We start from the raw sequence: 19,988 nt of genomic DNA, 5'->3' as shown, positions 1-19,988 counted from the left end.
GGCGGTAACGCCGCCAACCCCAATATGGCAAGTGGCCACTTGGTCACGTGCGCCCGATCGAAGCCAGCCGATAGCGCGGAGCCCGAGCGACTGAGATTCCAATCTTCACGCCCAAAAAACTCAATCATTAGCAGACGACGCAGACGGCAGCCAGCAAGCACGAGATCTAGTTGATACACTGTGCGTCTACGATACATCAGTCCAGCCGCTATCGTATTGCACACAGCTGATGTGAAGCAGTCAAGCCGAGAAGACTACAGAGTTCATCGTCCACACAGATGCTTTCTATGAATATGTCGAATGCAAATAAAACAATCACAGCCCCCAGCGTCTGCGCAACGGCCCCACCGTGTCGCGCTAGAGACGCGTTGAGCCGCCCGCGCCATCGAGCTGTGGCCGCCCTGGCCGGCGCTCCTGGGACAACCGCCGGGCAAGCGCAGGCGTAATTTCGTCCCTCTCAAACAGCGCCAGGAGCGTCCCCCCAAAATCAGCGACCTGCATGACGTCCCAAATAGCCTCCTGCTCTAGCAGCAATAGCGCCTTGACAGATTCGCGCCCGCGCACGATGGGTCTCCATTCTGAGCTGCCTGACTCGGCGTGCCATTCAATAGCATCGATGAGGGAGAATTTTCTAGCGGTCGGAAACGCGCGCGACAAGTGCTTCACGATCATGCGATGCTGGAGGGGAAGATTGAGCTTCCAGACGGTGTCCACAAAGTGCAGCTCGAGGCTCTGCAGGGGCAGCTTGTGCTTGAGCGCGCACAGTTCCTGTACGATCTGCGCGGTGGGTGTGATGATTAGCTGACGATTTATCTGACTGCGGGCGATGCCCGAGAGTCGCTCACCAGCTCAGGGGGCATGCTAAACGTGTGGATGGGGAAACAGACGGATAGTCTGGACAGCTTGGGGGCGAGGCGCTCCATGGGAGTGTTGTACAGAATCCACGCTGGAAGCTCGAGCTCCCGGAGGTCACACTGTTTCAGAGGCGCCAGGAGCCGCTCGTCCGCGGAGAGGCTAGGGCCGAACCAATCGCTCGGATCGACGAGGCTGAGGCGCGATATCGCCTGACCACGGAGGAAGGAGGCTAGAAGATAGAGCGGACACCTCAAAGACTTGAGGTGGGGCAGGGCCGTGCTCTGGAGGGCATCGGAGCACCGGACTACATGCTCGCCTGCGTCGAGCGCCTCGCTGCCGTCCACTCCGACCACGGACAAATCAACGAGGGTGGGCGTGCGGTTCAGGAAAGCGAACAGGGTGGGGGCAGCCCTGGGGAGGAAAGGGACGTCGAGGTCGCGCAGGGCCGTGACGGTGTCCTTTGCGATGACAGCATGAGCGATAGGCCATTCTGTGGTGGACAAAGAGCGCAGGGCCGGAGTTCCGGCGAGGGAAGCGAGCGCTTGGACGTAGGGCTCCACGCCGTCTGCAGCTGTGACCTCGAACTTGGATAGGCGCATGAGGGGCGCGCTTGGCAAAGATGCCGCGGGAGTCGGAACAGCGAAGGAGCAATGTCTGATGCAGAGGACGTCGAGGGACTCGAGGCCGGCGACGGCATGGAGGAGGGGGGGCGCGACAGGGGTGCGGACGAGATGGAGGACACGGAGGTTGGGAAAGAGGGGGACGAGCTGGAGGTAACGAGGGAGGTCTTGTCGGGAGAGGCTGTACTGGTCGAGATCGTGAAGGGGGATCCAGTCTGAGAATTGGACCTCCCTAACGAAGGCGCCGAGCATGCACGCGGTCTCGTCGCCTTTTGCGAGCTGGTTCATCCAGAGTTTGCGGGCCTGGCGGATTCGGACCTGGGTGCCCTTGCTGGGGGTGCCGAGGAAGGCCATGGTGGCAAAGAGCTTGGGGGCGACAAGGGCGGAGAAGAGGCGGCAGACGAGGTTGAGGCGGGTGAGGATGGCTTTGCGCTCGGCGATGGAGGACTGGACGTCGTGGAGGAGCTCGTCGAGGATGAGCATGTAGACGTCGACGGGGATGGAGGTGAGACGTTTGGAGCCCGCCTGGCGAGCGGGACCTGCGATCCGCGACATTGAGGGCCGGGGTAAGTGGCAGCGCGAGGAGGGGGAATGGGGGCTCACTGTACGAATGGCGCACGGCCATGGTGTCTTGTCGGGCGGGACGGGGCGGGGCGGGACAGGAGAGGGCAGGGCAGGCGGTGGGAGGGCGAGCTGGGGCGGAGCGACGAGGACGGAGAGACGGCAAACGCGTCTTTATGAAGAGGACGGGCGCGTAAGGGGGTAGAGCCCAGCGAGCGCCCGAGGCGGAGGCAGGATCAGACACGCACGCGGCAAATAAGCTGGCGGGCGTCGCATAGCCCACTGGCGCCCGGCACCATCCTGCCCTCCGAGCGCCCGCTCCTCGCCACCGACCCGCGCCTTCTCCCACTCGCGCGCCTCTCCCCAGCGCCATCGCAGCCGCAGAGCGCGCGACTACTCTCTCTGTCTCTCTCTGTCTCCTCCCTCGTTGCCAACGGCGACCTCAGCCAAGCCTCTCGCACACCACTCCTCGTGTCCGCTCACTTGGCTCAATCTCTATCCCAACACCGCTCACTCGGCTTAATCTCCTATTCCCATTCCCATTCTACACCATCCAGCGTGCTACACGGCGTCACACCCCCCCTTCGATTCCACCCAGACCTGTCTACCCCGAGCCACATATCACAACTCTCCATGTACAGCACAGTCTAATCATTCATCCAGACCAGATCTATACGGAGATGAGTCCATCTACCCCCTCCATTATTCGTCCTGGCACTATCCGATCATGGCGTCTAATTCCCCATCTAATACCAACACCGTTCCCAGAGGCTTGCTGTCGCGGAGCTCCATTCAGGTCTAGAGAGGCCGCGCCTCTCTCCGTCAACGGCAATCCACCAGCATATTCAGATAGTGCACCACCGCCGCGGGGTGCGGATCTTGCCCTGCACGCACCGGCGCCGACTCGGGCGACCCCTCGGTCCTTTTCACCGACGGAAACAGCGCGACCAGGAACATATCGAACGCCTTCACAGCCCCCGGCGCGTCTGGCAACACCCCGTACCGTATCTCCTCCAGCCCGTGCCGCGGCTGCACCCTGCCCCACCCCTCCGCCTTGCGCATCCGCCCAAACGGCGCCAGCATCTCCTCCACCGACGGCTGCCCCTCGTCCGCAAACTCAGGCACGTCCACCGGTAGCGCCAGCGACTTGAGCATGGGACACATCTTGGCCAGAGACGCGTACACCCCCGGCGTCAGCCCCGGCCCCCAATCAGAGCGCTGATCTCGCGTCCCCAGATCCAGGTGCTCGACCTGGCGCCACCACTTGCCGATCTCGCCCACGTCCTTGTCGTCCAGGCAGGGCAGCCGAGCCGCCGTCAGCCTAAAATACCGAAGGCTGATAAGCCCCGCAAGCGGGCGCAGCAGGTCCAGCGTGAACCAATCGGGGAACTCTGTCCGCGGATCGCCTTCCTCCTCCTCAAAGTCGGGCCAGTACTCCAGCACGAGCGACTCCAGACTGCTCCCGGCCGTCGCGACCAACGCTCCGAACAGCGGGAGCAGCGCCGACGGCCCGTCAGGGGCGCACACATCGAAATGCACGCTTCGGAGGACACTGGGCGGCATGAGCGGCAGCATCATTCCAAATAGGCCCGGCGTGGAATTGATTCGGAGGTCGCGCAGCGCAGGAAAGAGTAACGGCGCCGAGGCGGAAGACACGGACGCGCACATCGACTCCGCGGTAATGTGGTGCGCCTCGATGTCGAGCGCCTCGAGGCACGGAGCGGCCGTGGCAAGCGTAAGGAGGACCTGCGTCGAGAGCTGCTTCCCGACGCGGAGCTGCAGTGCGGTGAGCGAGGCGAACGAGAGGGCCTGCCGGACGAGCTGCTCCGAGGCAGCCCCGCGGAGACGGAGGGTCTCGATGGGAACCGCCGCTGCGCCTACTCGCTCGAGATATTGGAGCATGGCGTCACTCCTTCCTACCACGGTCGAGCAGCCATCAATAGCAGGCATACCCGGGTCCTCCGCATAGCCTATGCTGATATCGACGTCACGCAGTGCCTTGGAGACCGCCCACAGAGGCGCGGGCTCGCACCCCCTCCAGCCAAACTGCGCGTGCGCGAGCTGCGGCAGCGCGACGAGCGATTGGAAAGGCGCCGGCAGCGCAACGGGCTCGACGTGTCTGATGGCCTTCACACGGGAAGCGTACGCGTTCAAACGCGTGACGGCGTCCCGCTGCACCTGATCGTCCGCCTGGACGCGATTTGTTAGATGGGCCATAGCTGGGCGCGGGCGGGCCGCAGGGAGGACGCACCGCGGTGTCCGTGCTCTCGAGAAGACTGGGGAGCAGCCGGACCAGGGGCTTGATGCTATCCAGACGGCACCACAACCTATTCAGCGCGGGGTCCTGCCACGCCCTGCAGCATCTGGCCACTTGACACAGCGAGTAGCGGTAGTCTCGTTGCGGCCAGGACGAGCAGCCGTCGAGCACTAGCTGGAAAATTTCATCGATGAGGAGGACTGAGTGCATGGCGCGTTGGCGGAGATGAAGGCGCCGTGGAGAGATTGCAGTCCCAGCCTGCGTTCGAGTCGCGAAAAATCTAGTGTACGACGTGGCATGGTCGTCAGAGCAGTGTCTTATATCGATTGCTTGCGCCAGCGGCTGCGCTCGCGCTGCAAAATTTCGGGACGCCGTGCTGTGATTGGTCCGCGAGACAAGTACCGCCACCGTCGGCGTCCCCAACTGGCGCCATTCTGTCCGTTTCAATCTCTTTCATTCAGCTGACAGCAAGAGTACAGTGCGTGCCATCCTAGATGTATTTCGCATGGATACAAAGAAAGCGCTACATATGAGATCCTACAGAGCACAATGCTTAGACAACAGGGGGCTTAGTGCCAGGCGTGAAGGTGTAGGTCAACCCACACTTGCCGCAGTACTGGCGATCTTGGTGGAAAGCCATCTGGAGAGGCCCTATCAGCAAGTGTCACCAGGGCGGCGTTGTCTACACTCACGAAGATACCGGCACCGCACTCGGCGGACGGGCATTCACGACGGAGACGCTTGATCTTACCGTCCGACTCCACCTTGTAGTATTTCAAGATGGACATCTTGACCTTCTTGCGCTTGTGCTTGATTTTCTTGGGGGTCTGTTTCGGGCACGGTCAGCCTCTGCATACTAAACATGAGTCGCGCGCACTCACGTTGTAGGTTTTTTTCTTGCGCTTCTTCGCACCACCACGCAGGCGGAGCACGAGGTGAAGGGTAGACTCCTTCTGGATGTTGTAGTCGCTGAGGGTGCGACCATCCTCGAGCTGTTTGCCGGCGAAGATGAGACGCTGCTGGTCGGGGGGAATGCTGATAACCGAGTTCAGTAACTACAGTCAAATCCGCCGGGAGCGGACTCACCCCTCCTTGTCTTGGATTTTGGCCTTTACATTGTCGATGGTGTCGGAAGACTCCACCTCGAGGGTGATAGTCTTGCCCGTGAGGCTGTGTGAAAGTCAGTATACTAGACCAACAAAAGAGTGCAATCAGCTCACGTCTTCACGAAAATCTGCATCCTGCTGTTCCGGCGTAAGCTCTCAGTCTCATAGCACGATGAATGCTCGAATTCTACTCACTTGACGGACGCCTCTGTCTGTCCAACGATCTAAACGATGGAGTCGTTGACAAAAGCTAAAACCGGGTATGAGAATCCGAAATGCGATCGGGCGTAGTTATATAGTCGATGATTTGTAATCCCATCGCTCTGTGGATGGTCCGTGCACATTGGTAACAAGGTTCAAACTCCGCGTATATAGTTCGGCATCTTGCGCCGAGACGCGCTGCTCGTGACACGCGTTGGGTTGGACGCGTCGCGCGACGCGACCTGCCACGCAGCGACACTCCTCTTTCGTACCTATACTATTCTGACGTTTTCGGACAAGAAGCCCGACTTATCGCATTTATGGATACCGATGAAGATGTTCAGATGATTGAGAGCGAGATAACCCCAGTGCCATCTGAAGCAAAAGGGAAAGGAAAGGCAGTAGAGCTTAATGGTGGTCATGACATCGAGAACTTGCCCTGGTGCGCTATGTCTTACTTTGCTTCATTTATGAACCCTTAAATACTGTTTTAAGGGTGGAGAAATATCGGCCGGTCAGCATGGATGACATTGTATCTCACAAGGACATTACCAGCACCAGTAAGTGCTACTTGATTGGCATGTGCGCCTAATCACCAAAGCTGCTGTCTCTAGTCGAAAAGTTCATCGAGAAAAACCAATTACCGCATCTACTCTTCTATGGTCCACCTGGCACGGGTAAAACTTCAACCATCCTGGCTGTGGCGCGTCGGATATATGGAAACGACTATCGCAAGCAGATACTGGAGGTGCGTCTGCTCAGTCCTTTGAACTATTCAGAAACATATCACGCTTTTTTACAAGCTCAACGCTTCAGACGACCGCGGTATCGACGTTGTGCGCGAGCAGATCAAGAACTTTGCAGAGACGCGCACACTATTCCTCAAGGGCTACAAGCTCATCATCCTGGACGAGGCGGATATGATGACAACCGCGGCCCAAGCAGCCCTGCGACGCGTCATTGAACAGTACACGAAGAACGTGCGCTTCTGCATCATCTGCAACTACGTCAACAAGATCATCCCCGCGATCCAAAGTCGCTGCACGCGCTTTCGATTCTCGCCACTGCCCATCCCCGAGGTCGAGCGGCGGCTCAACAGCGTGATAGAAGCTGAAGGGTATACTATATAGGTTGTCGGTAGTATCCGTGCAGCTCACCCAACTGTCGTGATGCTCTAGGGTAAAACTGACCGAGGACGGCAAGAAGGCACTGCTCAAGCTCTCGAAGGGAGACATGCGGAGAGCCTTGAACGTTCTCCAGGCGTGTCACGCCGCGTTCGATCTCATCGGTGAAGCACAGATTTATGACTGTACCGGTAGCCCACACCCATCAGATATTGAGACCGTCGTCAACTCGATGCTCTCAGACGACTTCACCACCTCTTATAAGAGTAGGTTGCATTTCGCTGTGGTCACATTCAGCCGCTGGAACACATCTCACTGTTGATGCTATAGTGATCTCAGCGCTGAAGGTCGAGCGCGGCTTGGCGCTGCCGGACCTCATCAACGGTGCCTATGAGTACATCGAAACCATCGACTTCAAGCCACATGTGCGCGTTTATGTGCTCGACTTCCTGGCGACCACAGAGTAAGCTTGCGCAGTGCGTTACACTCCCTAGTCATTCGAAACTGAGTCTCGTTCTGCGCAGGCACCGACTATCTACCGGAGCGAGTGAGAAGATACAGCTGACGGCGTTGCTGGGTGCTTTCAAAAATGCGGTAGAGCTGTCCGCTAAATCGGCGTGAGTTGCCTGCGCTTGTAGGTGGCGGCGTTCAATCGTGTTGTGGAATTTATTGTACTATGATTGTATCTCCTTAACTGAGCCTCTATATAGCCCGCGCGGCTGCTTCTGCAGTTCGCATGTCGGATATGTCTCTGGTCACTGTCTGAATGTTCGGAGCAAACCCATGTACTTCATCAAGAGGCCAATCTATCTTGAGACTCTTTTTGCACTACCAGCGCGATCTTTGCGCTCGACTACTGTCTTTGGTGCGGTTTTGCGACTGCGGGGAATCGCTTTTGATTGCGCGATGGACTCGAATCTTGAAGTGCATTGGCAATGTAAAATCAAAATGGCAATCTGAGATTTGAGTCTATAATCACGTGGTGCTGGTGTATGACACGCTAGCGTCGCGCCTGGCGACTGAACACGCTGGCTACTGGCTGTCTCAGTGCTTGCAGTTGTGTTTATTATGCAATTCGCCTGCGTTTCCTTGGTCTCGTCTTGATCTAACGACCGATATTCTGACTGCTGCTTTCCTCATTGCTGCCCCGGAAAGGCGTCATACTCGAAGCTCGAACGGCAGTTGAACCCAATACGGGTCCTAGTAGTTCACTGTTCTTCGACGGCGTTTCCCTCATGGCATTCCCCCTTCCTTCACATTTGCCGCGGCAGAAAGATCCGCAAGATGTATCAACAAAGATACTTACGAAGATCTCTGAGGCTACTGCCAAATCTCTGAACGCGGAACTGGCTTCGTCTTGGGTGGCTGAACTTGATGACACAATTACGCAGACAAAAGTACCGCATTGTATCTATACTACCTAGCCGCTTCTTACCCGGGATGAATAGGAACGAATATACGAACGAATATCTCATGATCTCCCAGCTTTTAATGAGCAACTGACTAGTGCTCGGTCCATTCAGGAGCGCTTGGGCGTTCTCACTACGAACGTCGATAGTTTAAGCAGTCATCTGTCGGATTCGGAGGTAAGGGAATAAGAATCGTACTGTGATCTCGTAGCTGACAATTCGCCCGATCATGAAGTCAGGGCTTGTGCCTAGATTATTAGGCGTTCTCAGCAGACATGCAGCCCTTGCGCAGGCCAGCCTCGACGCAGAAACGAAATGGAGTGCTTTGTCTCATCTCCTCCTATGCAAAAACAGCTACCATGAGCTTGCACGTTTCTCCCAGGAAGGTCGATTGCCTGAAGCGATGGAGGTGTGCCAGAAATTTGAGGCAGACCTTAGTAGTGCACCGCGACCACTGGAACGGAGTTCTGTCATGGGTGACTTACAGGTAAGCGCATAGATACTTGTCCCATCTTTTCATAATTACATTATGATATCACCTAGCGCAGCTTCAGAGTGCTGAAAGCTAGAACTGAAGAACAACTGGACGACGCATACACTCGCGGTGTAAAAGTATCACCATCCGAGGTATTCATATCAACCTCCGTTCAAGGTGTGTATCCACTTTTCCTTTGAGATGTCGTTTTGATGTGCATAAAGTGAGACAATCCGACACAAGTATATTTTTGTCGTCTGTCCTCGCCGCTCTACCACAAGCGACCCTTACTTCTCATTTAGCATCTCTTCGCCGAGATCTTATTACACATTATGTCGACTTCACGTTAAAGCAGCCAGCTTCCGTGGTCATCAGCTCTACAAACAGTATTTCCGGGGCAAGTGAACACAGGTTGAACTTGTATCCTGCACCACCAAACTCAACAAATCCATCGTCTCGACTGGAGAACCTGTCGACGATTCTTACCTTCATTGATACTCACCTGCTACCTCATCTTCCATCAACAGAACGGGCTTCCTTCTCGCAGTCGCTGTGCAAGCCACTTAGGCTGGCCGTGCTCAATCATCTCTTGGCTCCTTCCTTGCCCTCCTCACTTGACGACCTCCCTGACTTCCTTCATTTGGTCCAAAAGGCGCGTCAGTTTGAGACTGATTACATTCAGTCAGCACTTGGGGACACGGGTGAGGCGGAGATCAAAGTTTGGTCCGATAATGTTGACGTGCACTATGAGCGCAAGAGGCGCACTGAACTATTGGAGACGGGTCGTCATATAGTCCTTGCTGCGGAGGACGAGAGCCAGAGATTCTTTGTTGGCGTGCCAGCCATTCCAGGACGGGAGAGCAAGCTAAATGACCGCCCAGATACAGAAAAACCTGCGGCTGAGGCCGCTGAGAATGAGGCCGAGACTGCATGGGGGTTTGACGACGATGGACCGAGTGACTCGCAGAATGCTCCAGAGGTTGAAGAGGACGCATGGGGCTTTGGAGACGATGCAGAGCCTGAGACGGCCGCTGAACCTGAGCTACAGGCAGAAGTGCCTCTCGAGTCTATGGCGGCCTCGGAAGATCCGGATCCGGGCGATGCTTGGGGGTGGAATGACGACTCAGAGACTCTTAATGACGATGATCTAGACGATCCTTGGAATGATGGCTGGGGCGATGATTCCAATGCTAAACCTTCACATGCGAACGGCACGAATGGCGCAAACGGCAATCATGTCAAAGCAAAGCCTGCAACACGACTGGAAAAGCTGTCATCAAAGGGTAAGAACTCTCATACAAAATCTCTGCAGGCGCCTGCGCCTGCACAACTTCCCCCACCAACACCTTTTATGTCATCGCCGAAGGAGGCGCTGTCATCCCCACATCTATCACAAGCGGTTGAGGAGTCGTATATGGTGTCTGGCCGCTCCAAAGAGTTAGTGCAACATACGGAGCGAATCTTGTCCGAGGGTGCCCGCCTTGCATCCTCTGGTATATTCTCATCCCAGCGCAGTCCGACGGTTCCTATAGCATCTCTACTCTTACAAGCAGCACCTTTTACCCTGGAACTTTACCGTGCTATCTATCCTGTGACATGCTCTAAGGCCCTCATGGCGTCACCGAAGTTATCTATCCGGTTCTCGAATGATTGTTTGTATTTGAGCGCAGAAGTTGGCCGTCTCTTAGACAGTTTGACGCCATCCACGACTTCCGTGAAGACGAGACTCGAGGAGTGTAGAGATCATCTGAAACTGCTTGGCGAGAGTTGGTTTGCCGAAACCATCGTAAGTGACCGTAATGCGATACCTGCCATACTGACTGACATCCCAATTTTTTCTAAGAATCGACAATGTCAGTTGGTCAATGAGACTCTGGATAAAGCCGAGGGGTTTGTAGACACAATGGAGCAAGACCGTTTTGACGAATGCGAGAGTGCTCTTAGCCAAGTGCTGCAGCGTGTGCGACAGCTTGCGCAGGAGTGGAAGGTCTACAGCGTTTCACTAATTATCTTATTAAGACGATGCTCATTTTGTGTTAGGGCGTTCTGACAAAGAGCAAATATTACGACGCAGTTGGTGCCACAGCTGAGGCCGCGCTTTCGCGCGTGCTTGCGGATATTCTTGCGCTACCAGATATTACTGCGGATGAATCCCACCGTTTGAACGAGCTGTGCCATATCTTGAATGCCTTAGAAGGTCTTTTCGTTAGTGATCGGGTGAGATTAGTTGCATTCGCGATCTAATCAGATGCTGATATTTATGAATCCATCCCAAGACCACCTTCGTTGTCGCTTACGTACCATCTTGGCTGAAATTCTCATATTTGTCCGAGCTTTTGGTGAGCTATTTCCCGTACGTCACAGGTAGTCGTCGTGCCTCATCACTTTCTTTAGGAGGCATCAATTGCGGACATTTCGTACTTATTCGAAGAAGGTGCTCTCGTTGACTTCGAAGTGGACGAACTTGTCAACCTCGTGCGGGCTTTGTTTGCGGATACCCCACTGAGGACCACTACTATTAATAAGTTATTGCGTGGTCACCCAATTGGACCTGTGCAGTCCTGACCGGCTTCGCCCGCATTCATTCATGTACATAGCCTTACCCACGGATCATTTTTCAAATATTGCCCACTTTGTTTACGTATTTAGTGCACCTTTATGTGAAATTACTGTCTGTGGGTCTTGGTTGAGCGATCAGCAATCGTTCAACGTTTGATATTTCGGTACTCAGGTCAATGTTGGCGCTGATTGCCTTTTGAGGCTAAACGCACGGACCATGCTTCAGGACAAATAGGTGCAAACACGTTGGACGCTGGAGACCTGGGAAAGGGACATTCTAACCACGACCGGCACAATATCGCACATTGAAGACGTTCTCCCAGCATAGTGGTCTTAGATGGCGTCCGTTGAGGTAAGTACTAATTTTTGATTGTGTACTACGCAGTATTGAGCTCCCACGTTTCGGTGTAGGCGTTTGAATCCACGCTTAAAGATCTTGTTCATGCAAAGAGACTTTCGGCCTCTAAAATGACTGTCCTCACTGATATCGCTCTGAAGTGCATGCATGTACGTCTATTCATTATATGATTTTGCGTATGCTTACCGTGCTTCTTCAAAATTGCTTTATGTACATGTCCCACAATTGGGTCTTCCCACCAGAATGACACTCAGCTCGTATCGTCCTTATTTCGAATGCACAAATCACTGCCCCAATCAGCGAAGACATCAAGCCTATATGTTTTCGATGCTCTCTCGAGGGCCGCAAGGAATCAGGTAAACAAGCATGGTATTACTGGGGACATCAACTCCGAGCAGGGCAATTGTGCCACATTCTTGCTAAAGGTCGAAGGTGTACTAGACAGTTTATTTCGGGATCTTGTGTCCTCGCGGACCCCTGAGACTAAGGTTAGTGCCTAGCCATCCTTACTGACTATCGTGCTCCTTGATTGGAGCCGTTGTACGATCTCAATGTTGTTTGTCCTCCGATTGTCGACCCTAGACCTAGAGTCTTTCATGGACGTCTGTTTCCGATGCCGTAGGGTAGGCTCTAACATTGGCATGTCGCGTGGAGTATGATCAACTTGCAGCCGACTGGTAGAATGTTTTGTCTAACATTGTAGCATTTCGCGCGCAAGCGCGGTCGCATCTTCGTTAACACGCGTCCACGCCTCGATATATGCGTCGACGGATAAGCCACCAGCGCGCTATCACATGATAATCGTCAATGGTCGTTTAGCTCTCATCTCTGTCTCGGCTCCATAGAAATGGCCTGTATCCTGACCGCTTTCTGGAATCGTCTCTTACAGGAAAAGTGCAAGAAGATCCTTGACATTTGGGCCAAATCGAATACGTTCCCTTCCGCAGTACTAGGACGTCTGACGCAGTATGTGAAGGGCGCTACAGAAAAAGGTGCTCATCAATGTTTATATTTGTTCGCTAAGTATATCATCCGTTCGTGTAATCCCAGTCATTTTGCTACACACGAACGACTTTTAAGTGAGCATTTGAACTGAAACATGATCTGTCTGTGTCAGAGCCCGACAATGTAGTTGCTACTACCGCAGAACACCGACAACCTATCTCAACAACCTCCATATCGCCCCCGCCCGCGGCACCACCCGCGGCGCCACTCCCTAACTCGCTGACCGGAGAGTCGGTCCAATCCACGTTACTCGCACTGTTGAGTCAAGCCAAAAACGCAGTAGCTGCCGCCAACAATGGGTAAGCTGGCCTAGCATTTTCGCCTTCCATTGGCAATACTCATTGTCCATCAGCCAAATATCTTCAAACACAACCACGCTTGCACCTATTTCAGGACCTGCGTTGGATGCGAATCAGCTTGCGCTGTTCCAGCAACTTACACAGGCAGCTAAACAGGGGAACGGGATTTCTACACAGCCCATATCATTACCTGTGTCATTAGTCCCGTCCTCATCTTCAACAAGTGCTATACCTGTAGTGCCTCTTGACGAAAGTCGCCCACAGCCTCCGCCATTTCGAGATGATCACAGCGGGTTCGATCGTAGAGAACCACCTTATAACTCGTATGGCGGCCCAGACCGCCCTAGAGACCGTGATGATTATTACGATGATCGCCGCCCCCACAGAGGAGGCTTCAGAGGCAGCCATCGCGGTCGCGGTCGTGGAAGATGGGACGATCGCGACAGGCACAGAGACCGCGGCCGAAACCGGGAATGGAACTCTCCTCCTAGGGGAAGAGATAGCCGCTCTCGAAGTCCTCCTAGTAGATACGGCGGAAGGAGAGATCCCAAGCCATACAGCCCTCGGAGACACTCCGTCTCGCAGGGCGACAGGTACAGGACTAATCCGGCAGGGCCTCCTGGCGCTCCCGACGGGTCGGTGGGAAAAGACGAGTTTGGGCGAGATGTCAGGATGGAGTCACCAGCTACCGGATCTGATTCTACACCTACAGGAAATGGAAGAGGACACCAATTTTCCTGCCCGCCCGGACCTTCATCGTTTGCAGCTGTAGAACAAGGGAGTTCCACGTTTTCCGTTTCGGATAAACAATCGCCGCGACGTGAAACGTCGACACCACACTCACCACCCATTAAAAAATCCGACATATCCGTTCAGTCCCAACAGAAGGGAGGACTAGATTCATTCGATATGTCTACTTTTGATCCTTCGTCAGCTGCATCTTGGGAGGCACTTGGGGATGCTTGGATTGCTACGCACGGATACCCACCGTCACATACTGAAGTGATGCAATTCATGCTAGCCTCTATGGGAGATTTCCCCGTACCTAATGAGCAAACTGGCCAGTGGCCCGCACAGGAAAATGATTGGAACGACTCGAGTTGGCGCCAGCCCAATCAGGGTCCTTGGCGGGGTGGCAGGGAACGTGGAGGCAAAGGGCGTGGAGGCGGTGACTATGGACACGGCAACGGCCGGGGTGCGGGTTTTGGGGGGACGCGAGTTTACGAGGAGCCAGATGAAAGAGGCATTCATTATGGCGCGGATTATGACACAAATATCGATTCATGGCAAGTCCCAACCGTAGAGCACGCCGACCTGTTAGCACCTGGTAAGGGGGGTTCAGACGACGGACAAGGTGGGATGCCCGGGTTAGGAGGAAGCACAAGTACGGGTAAGATGCAAAAGGTTGGCGATAAATGGGTCTTTGTTCGGACTGAAGCCTCGTAAGTAGCATAGGCAGTTACATTATGAATGAGCTAGCACCATATTTGATAGCCTACACCGCTTCTATCTCGTTTGTGTGTTCCATACCAGCCAGCTCATATTGATATCCGTTGCCTTGCGTAGCATTCACGTCAGTCCGGTAGACTGCTCGGGCGTGAGTGCTGATGACCCCCTTTGCGCTTGTGCTGTAAGTAACGAAGGGACTAGGCCAGTATATCAGGTAGCAGACTATCGCCGATACTATTCCGATGAGACTTCCGATGATGACGTCTTCCTTGTGATGTTTCTGTATATTTCCCAATATATACCTCGTCAGCGAAAAATGTCACTTGTCCATGACACATACGTTATCTTCGATGCGACTGACCGCAACCCATGTAGCGAAAAATAGAGGAATTATAGACAACGTCAGCCTAGCCAACTTGCTAGCAAGTAGTGATCGCGCAGGCGCAGGCTGTGTGATGCGCCATGCCCCCGTCATCCCCGCAATCCAGAGTGACAAGAACATCATTCCAGAAAATGCAGTAGAGGAATGACCGGAGGGAAATGAGCGTCTACCGTCAAGAATATCTTCGACTTTCCTATGTATACGGAATCAACATGTTTGTTTTCTTCAGAGATGGTAGACCATATCACTGACCCTCCACAGGCTTTCAAAGTTTTGTCCCAGTCGCACCTGGAAAGAAAGTCAGGCCGAAGTCGACCTATAAACACCATATCAGATATCGCTCTTCTTTAACGTCAAGGTTCCGATTCACGGACCGACTCGATTTTTTAAAACTTCCGTGACGAGTTCTGCCAGTCCTCTAAAAGAGAATAATATTTCATAACGCAGAGCGATACTTTCTGACATGGATACGAACCTGCATGCCCACAGAGAAAGGCAGCTATGGTGAAGGTTCAAGGCTGAACGTCGCAAGACCGCGGCGACACCCATAATGCCTAAAGGTAATATTATAGCTATCATCCAATTCAGATTGCCGCTGATTCTATGTGATACAGATGCGTACGAGTTCAAAACTCGGGCATTAAGCAAAAATTGACAACAGAGAAACTGATCAACTCACTGGCTTTTTCTGTGTTTTTGGTCAATAAGAGGATCGTTTCGATCAAAATCTCGCTCAAAGGGTGGAAACCCTTTCACGAACGAAGCAATTAGCCAGCAAATGCATGCCACGGACCTAGGAGACCATCAAATGATTAGCCCCAGGTGTGATCAAGTGGTATCTGTGTAACGCACCAATCAAATATATATGATCTGTCCCACCAATCGAAGGCGTCTTGGCCGAAAACTTGTTTCATCTTCAAACAAACGATGCTTAGGAATGGAGGCATTGTGTCCAAACTCTCCTAGTCTTCGCCGGCGATCAGCAAAGCCAACAGCAAATTCTATGCTTAATACCTGGGGTCGATTGTTCCTATTTTCAACAAGTATACGCACAATCAGGGGACCTAACTATCACAGCAACGCGCACACGACGAAGTTCGCTCCCTGCTAAGTTAGGACAATCAATGGGATAAGAACCTTGTACACTTCCTAATACAGCTTTAATTTACTTTAACGACGCACGTTCGTGCAGAGCCAGCGCTCTGTTCAATATTGTTATAAGTTGGAGGCTTGTGCGCGCAGATCCTGGGGAGAGGGAGAGCTGTGTCGTGGGAGACGTTAGCTGCGTAGAAGTGCGCAGGACGTTTTTCGCGAGCATTCACGCAGCAATACATTCCATGGGAAGTTGAAACTTGAATTGTGGCGGCACGGCGCCAAGACACCTAAACCGCTGCCCGGTCGGATTGGCGAGCGCCTCTCACATTCGCGCTCGTCACGCAATCGTCACGTGTGACTGATCGTGAGTGTGACGCGCATCACATAATCATTCTGGCGCGACTCGACGCGTCCACCTTACTCTCGCACCACCACCTCTCCTCATCCGCGTCCCCGTCGACACTATGCCAACAGGACGGAAAGCCACTTCTGCAAAGAGTCAAAAGCCTATAACATCATTCTTTGGTGGTCGTAGGGCTCCTCAGCCTGAGTCCGAGGACGACGCGTCCTCCAACAGTGAAGCTGAAGCCTCTGACTCAGAAGTAGAAAGACCGACTGTGAATGCGACTAAGGGAGCGGCCCCAGACTCTTCAGATCTTCCTCCCATCCATGAAATTCCTCTCATTTTCTCCGATCTTGTCCGACGCGTACCTGAGATCAAGGCTGTGGCCGAACACCTGGAAGGCCGCAAAATGCGCGTCGCAACTATGTGTTCTGGGACCGAGTCTCCTCTCCTTGCTCTGGAGCTTATTCGCAGGTCCATTCTCGAACAGTACGAAGTCAATCTAGAGTTTGAACACGTGTTCTCGTGCGAGATTGAGCCGTTCAAGCAGGCGTACATTGAGCGGAATTTTCAGCCGCCGTTGCTGTTCCGGGATGTATGTGAATTGGGAGATACTCATGCGTGAGCACAGCCATTATGTCCCATAATTATTTCATGTCAAACGTATCAATCTATAGGACCACCGCGTATGGTGCCCTTGCGCCCGTCCCCGGGGATGTCGATATTCTCATAGCAGGGACGTCCTGTGTCGACTATTCCAATTTGAACAATGAGAAGCAAGACATCGATGCCAACGGCGAGTCTGGTCGGACATTTCGCGGCATGATGTCTTGGGTCAAGAACCACCAGCCGCCCTTAGTCATCCTGGAGAACGTTTGCTCAGCTCCATGGCCGAGGGTAGTCGATTATTTCAAGAAGAATAACTATAGTGCCGAGTTTTTGAGAGTAGACACGAAGACGTTTTATATTCCTCACACCCGCACGCGCGTTTACTTACTTGCGGTAAACCAAAGGGATTCTGGGCTTCCACAGAAATGGAAGAGTTGGATAGGCAACCTGAAGAGACCGGCATCTTCTACCTTAGACGCGTTTCTATTGCCATCAGATGACCCTCGGATACACCAAGCAAGAGAGAAGCTTGTATCAGAAAGCTTCAATGGAGTTGATCGTCGTACGGGTCGTACGGACTGGGGCCGATGTGAGTCTCGGCATCAAAGAGCAAGACTAGAAGAGGAACTGGGCTTGAAGCGCCCCCTCACTAGTTGGGATGAAGGTACGTGGTATTCTGTGCGACTGCGGTAACATGCAACTCAGATTGAACTATACAGGCGGTTTTTGTAAAATGCCGGATTTTACATGGAATGACTGGGGTGTTGGTCAAGTGGAACGTGTCTGGGACTTGATGGACATCAGTCTTCTCCGGTCTGCTAAGAAGGGTGTTGATCCGTCGTATAAAACGTAAGTCGCTGGCCATTCATTCGATCTTAGAAAATGCTGACGGAACACTTGTAGGCAAGTGTGGAATCTATCTCAGAACGTTGACCGTACTATCGGCTCGAGCAAAGTTGGTATCTGTCCGTGTCTCACACCTTCCATGATTCCGTACATCACAAATCGTGGTGGCCCTATGGTGGGCATCGAAGCGTTGTCCATGCAAGGTTTGCCCGTCGACGAACTGCTGCTGACGCGTGAGACCGAGGATCAGCTGGCAGATCTTGCTGGTAATGCCATGTCTACCACAGTTGTAGGCGCATGCATCATGGCTGCTCTGATTGTCGGTAAGAAGCTTTTGAAAGACGGCAATGACGCGGCGACATACGAGTCGAAGAACGCTATGGACGTAGACGAGGATGTGTCTGATGCGGATGACGAGGCTATGCAAGTTGATCAATCTACGTCGTCTATGGCTGTAGAAGACCGTATTTCTGGAGAAGATCAACTAATCGAGAAGCCTCTGGATTTGGTGTCGACTGCGCAGGTGGCTCTCGAGAGTTTGTTGCATAATGCAGAGAAGAGTGCTCGTCTATGCGAATGCGAAGGGCGAAAGGACATTACGGATCGCCAGCTCAACCGTTGTGTTGATTGTGGTTCTTCGTCTTGTGTCAAGTGTGGCGGTCGTCCTGAGCATAACTACGAACCTATTAACGTCGTTGCAAGTCCTCGTTTACCTCCCCTGACATTCGCCAAGGAGCTCAAGTCCACTCTGCCGATGTCATTGACGCTCTCAAACGTCACTGTGAAACTTCTCGACGAGCTGAAGGAATCGGCTGGCGTGGACATCCCTAGCAAACGTTGGTCAGGCTGGCGGTCTGCCGTCCTTCGTGCTGCCGAGCAGCCTCTGCATTTTGTAGAGCCGAAACGCCAGGAAGTTTGGGCAGCCACTTACCAGTCACCCGTCGCATACCTGGAGCTACAGCTTAACCCCCTGCAGCCCGAGTGGCGTCTCTTTGCCAAACCGAAGGATAGCGAACCTGCTAACTCTGAGATCCGGAAGGCACTCGAATCGCCCATTGGTCGGTTCGTGTGTAGCGATGGGCTGTTCGGTGGACGATGGGACTTCGCACTCCCCTACACAACGTCTGTGAAAATCGATATCACTGGTAGCGAATTGGTCCCAGCTTGGGAAGCTAAGCTCGGGCTGCAGGGCAATGAGTTCCGTGACAAGATGGTAAACTCCAGGCTCGAGATCAGCGTCTCGGAAGAAGACATCGAGCATTTCGATAGGGACATTTCCGGCGTGTATACTCTGCTCGACAAGTGCGGTACAGCCAATTCTGCGCTACACAAGAGGAGCCTTGAACCTGCGGATGGTAACCTTCCGCCGTTGTTCCTCTTGATGGACCCGACACGCTGTGGCGACCCAGATGATGATTGTTTCGTCATTTCTATCAGCAAGAGACGATACGAATATGGCGAGACGCGCCCCCTCATATGCCAATTTGATTCAAAATGGAGACAGTCCGATGCGCACGATACTCAAAGTGTCAAATGCTACATCCCATACAAGTGGGTAGAAGCTTCCGATGTCTATTTGATGGTAAGACTACTAGCCATCCTTTTGAAGCTTATATTGTCATGTTTCTTTGAATTCAATAGGCCGCTGCAGGAGCCGATGCTCGCTACGCCATTCCCGGCAAGCATTTGGACATCAGCGTTTCGACCGATGCCTGTACCAGTGCAAATGCGTTGCTTGTATGCCGCATTCCTCTGCATGACCAGGCAGGTCCCGAATGGCCTCGCGGTTCCTGGAGGGAAGTTGACAGAGTCCATGAGCGTGGCACTTTCAAGGCTCTCGCCTGGCTCATGGAGCGGATCCGGAACGTAGGCGATCGCTTTGGGGACTGGCAAGACTCGCAGGTATCCAAGAGCCACGATCACTGTGAACGTTGCGCTCCGACAGCTCCCAAGCTCCGCTGGACGAAGGTCAAGAAACGTGTCGTGGCTATCGAAGACAAGGCTCAGGCTGGGGAATATGAACGAAGCCTCAAGCGCCGCCCTGCGCCCTTTGTTACACAGCTCAAGCTCGAGGAGAACGGCGTAGGCATTGTCCGGATTGGTGTCAACATATCTTCCCTCATGCACCGCGCCATGTCCCGGCTGCCATCTGCAGGTAGGACTGGGAAGATCACAACGTCATGGCGGTTGACCACCGACTTCATCCCCGCCGCCAAAATACATATGCCACAATTCGAGCTCTTGAGTAATCGGCGCGATAAGGAGCACACCCAACCCCCGAGTTTCAAGATCCCTCTCCGCCCCGAACAGCTTCGCTCGTTGACATGGATGTTAGCACAAGAGTCTAAGGATGCGGCCCCTTTCATCGAAGAAGAGATTTCCGAGGCTATATTAGAACCACTGGGGTGGAGGGCCGAAGGGCGTGCGCAAAGATC

At 53.6% G+C, this 19,988-nt stretch overlaps 7 protein-coding genes across 7 annotated transcripts; 4 read left to right on the top strand and 3 right to left on the bottom strand.

Annotated features, from left to right (window-relative positions):
- Positions 1–357: 357 nt before the first annotated feature.
- Positions 358–2,030, bottom strand: FIBRA_04647 (uncharacterized protein; the record flags this gene model as incomplete). The annotated part of the gene is made up of 2 exons (XM_012326438.1): positions 358–777; positions 846–2,030. The coding sequence occupies 2 exons, from the start codon at positions 2,028–2,030 to the stop codon at positions 358–360; spliced, it is 1,605 nt and encodes a 534-aa protein (XP_012181828.1).
- An 828-nt stretch (positions 2,031–2,858) lies between these two features.
- On the bottom strand, positions 2,859–4,253 carry FIBRA_04646 (uncharacterized protein; the record flags this gene model as incomplete). The annotated part of the gene is made up of 1 exon (XM_012326437.1): positions 2,859–4,253. One exon carries the CDS (start codon positions 4,251–4,253, stop codon positions 2,859–2,861), a length of 1,395 nt encoding a protein of 464 aa, XP_012181827.1.
- Positions 4,254–4,846: 593 nt separating this feature from the next.
- On the bottom strand, positions 4,847–5,533 carry FIBRA_04645 (uncharacterized protein; the record flags this gene model as incomplete). Its single annotated transcript, XM_012326436.1, has 5 exons — positions 4,847–4,933; positions 4,986–5,120; positions 5,175–5,328; positions 5,380–5,463; positions 5,514–5,533. The coding sequence occupies 5 exons, from the start codon at positions 5,531–5,533 to the stop codon at positions 4,847–4,849; spliced, it is 480 nt and encodes a 159-aa protein (XP_012181826.1).
- A 387-nt stretch (positions 5,534–5,920) lies between these two features.
- Positions 5,921–7,345, top strand: FIBRA_04644 (uncharacterized protein; the record flags this gene model as incomplete). The annotated part of the gene is made up of 7 exons (XM_012326435.1): positions 5,921–6,042; positions 6,096–6,160; positions 6,215–6,348; positions 6,404–6,717; positions 6,779–6,990; positions 7,055–7,187; positions 7,249–7,345. The coding sequence occupies 7 exons, from the start codon at positions 5,921–5,923 to the stop codon at positions 7,343–7,345; spliced, it is 1,077 nt and encodes a 358-aa protein (XP_012181825.1).
- A 614-nt stretch (positions 7,346–7,959) lies between these two features.
- On the top strand, positions 7,960–11,173 carry FIBRA_04643 (uncharacterized protein; the record flags this gene model as incomplete). The annotated part of the gene is made up of 9 exons (XM_012326434.1): positions 7,960–8,121; positions 8,173–8,310; positions 8,369–8,620; positions 8,677–8,785; positions 8,833–10,394; positions 10,467–10,595; positions 10,649–10,825; positions 10,885–10,947; positions 11,003–11,173. 9 exons carry the CDS (start codon positions 7,960–7,962, stop codon positions 11,171–11,173), a joined length of 2,763 nt encoding a protein of 920 aa, XP_012181824.1.
- Positions 11,174–12,372: 1,199 nt separating this feature from the next.
- On the top strand, positions 12,373–14,275 carry FIBRA_04642 (uncharacterized protein; the record flags this gene model as incomplete). Its single annotated transcript, XM_012326433.1, has 3 exons — positions 12,373–12,517; positions 12,643–12,829; positions 12,883–14,275. 3 exons carry the CDS (start codon positions 12,373–12,375, stop codon positions 14,273–14,275), a joined length of 1,725 nt encoding a protein of 574 aa, XP_012181823.1.
- A 1,944-nt stretch (positions 14,276–16,219) lies between these two features.
- On the top strand, positions 16,220–19,802 carry FIBRA_04641 (uncharacterized protein; the record flags this gene model as incomplete). Its single annotated transcript, XM_012326432.1, has 6 exons — positions 16,220–16,719; positions 16,776–17,371; positions 17,427–17,556; positions 17,611–19,135; positions 19,195–19,635; positions 19,713–19,802. The coding sequence occupies 6 exons, from the start codon at positions 16,220–16,222 to the stop codon at positions 19,800–19,802; spliced, it is 3,282 nt and encodes a 1,093-aa protein (XP_012181822.1).
- Positions 19,803–19,988: the final 186 nt, after the last annotated feature.

Source organism: Fibroporia radiculosa, assembly GCF_000313525.1.
Source record: "Fibroporia radiculosa TFFH 294 genomic supercontigs, scaffold3262, whole genome shotgun sequence".
Lineage (NCBI taxonomy): Eukaryota > Fungi > Basidiomycota > Agaricomycetes > Polyporales > Fibroporiaceae > Fibroporia > Fibroporia radiculosa.
Note: the sequence above shows the minus strand (reverse complement) of the source record. Positions and strands in the feature narration are given on the sequence as shown.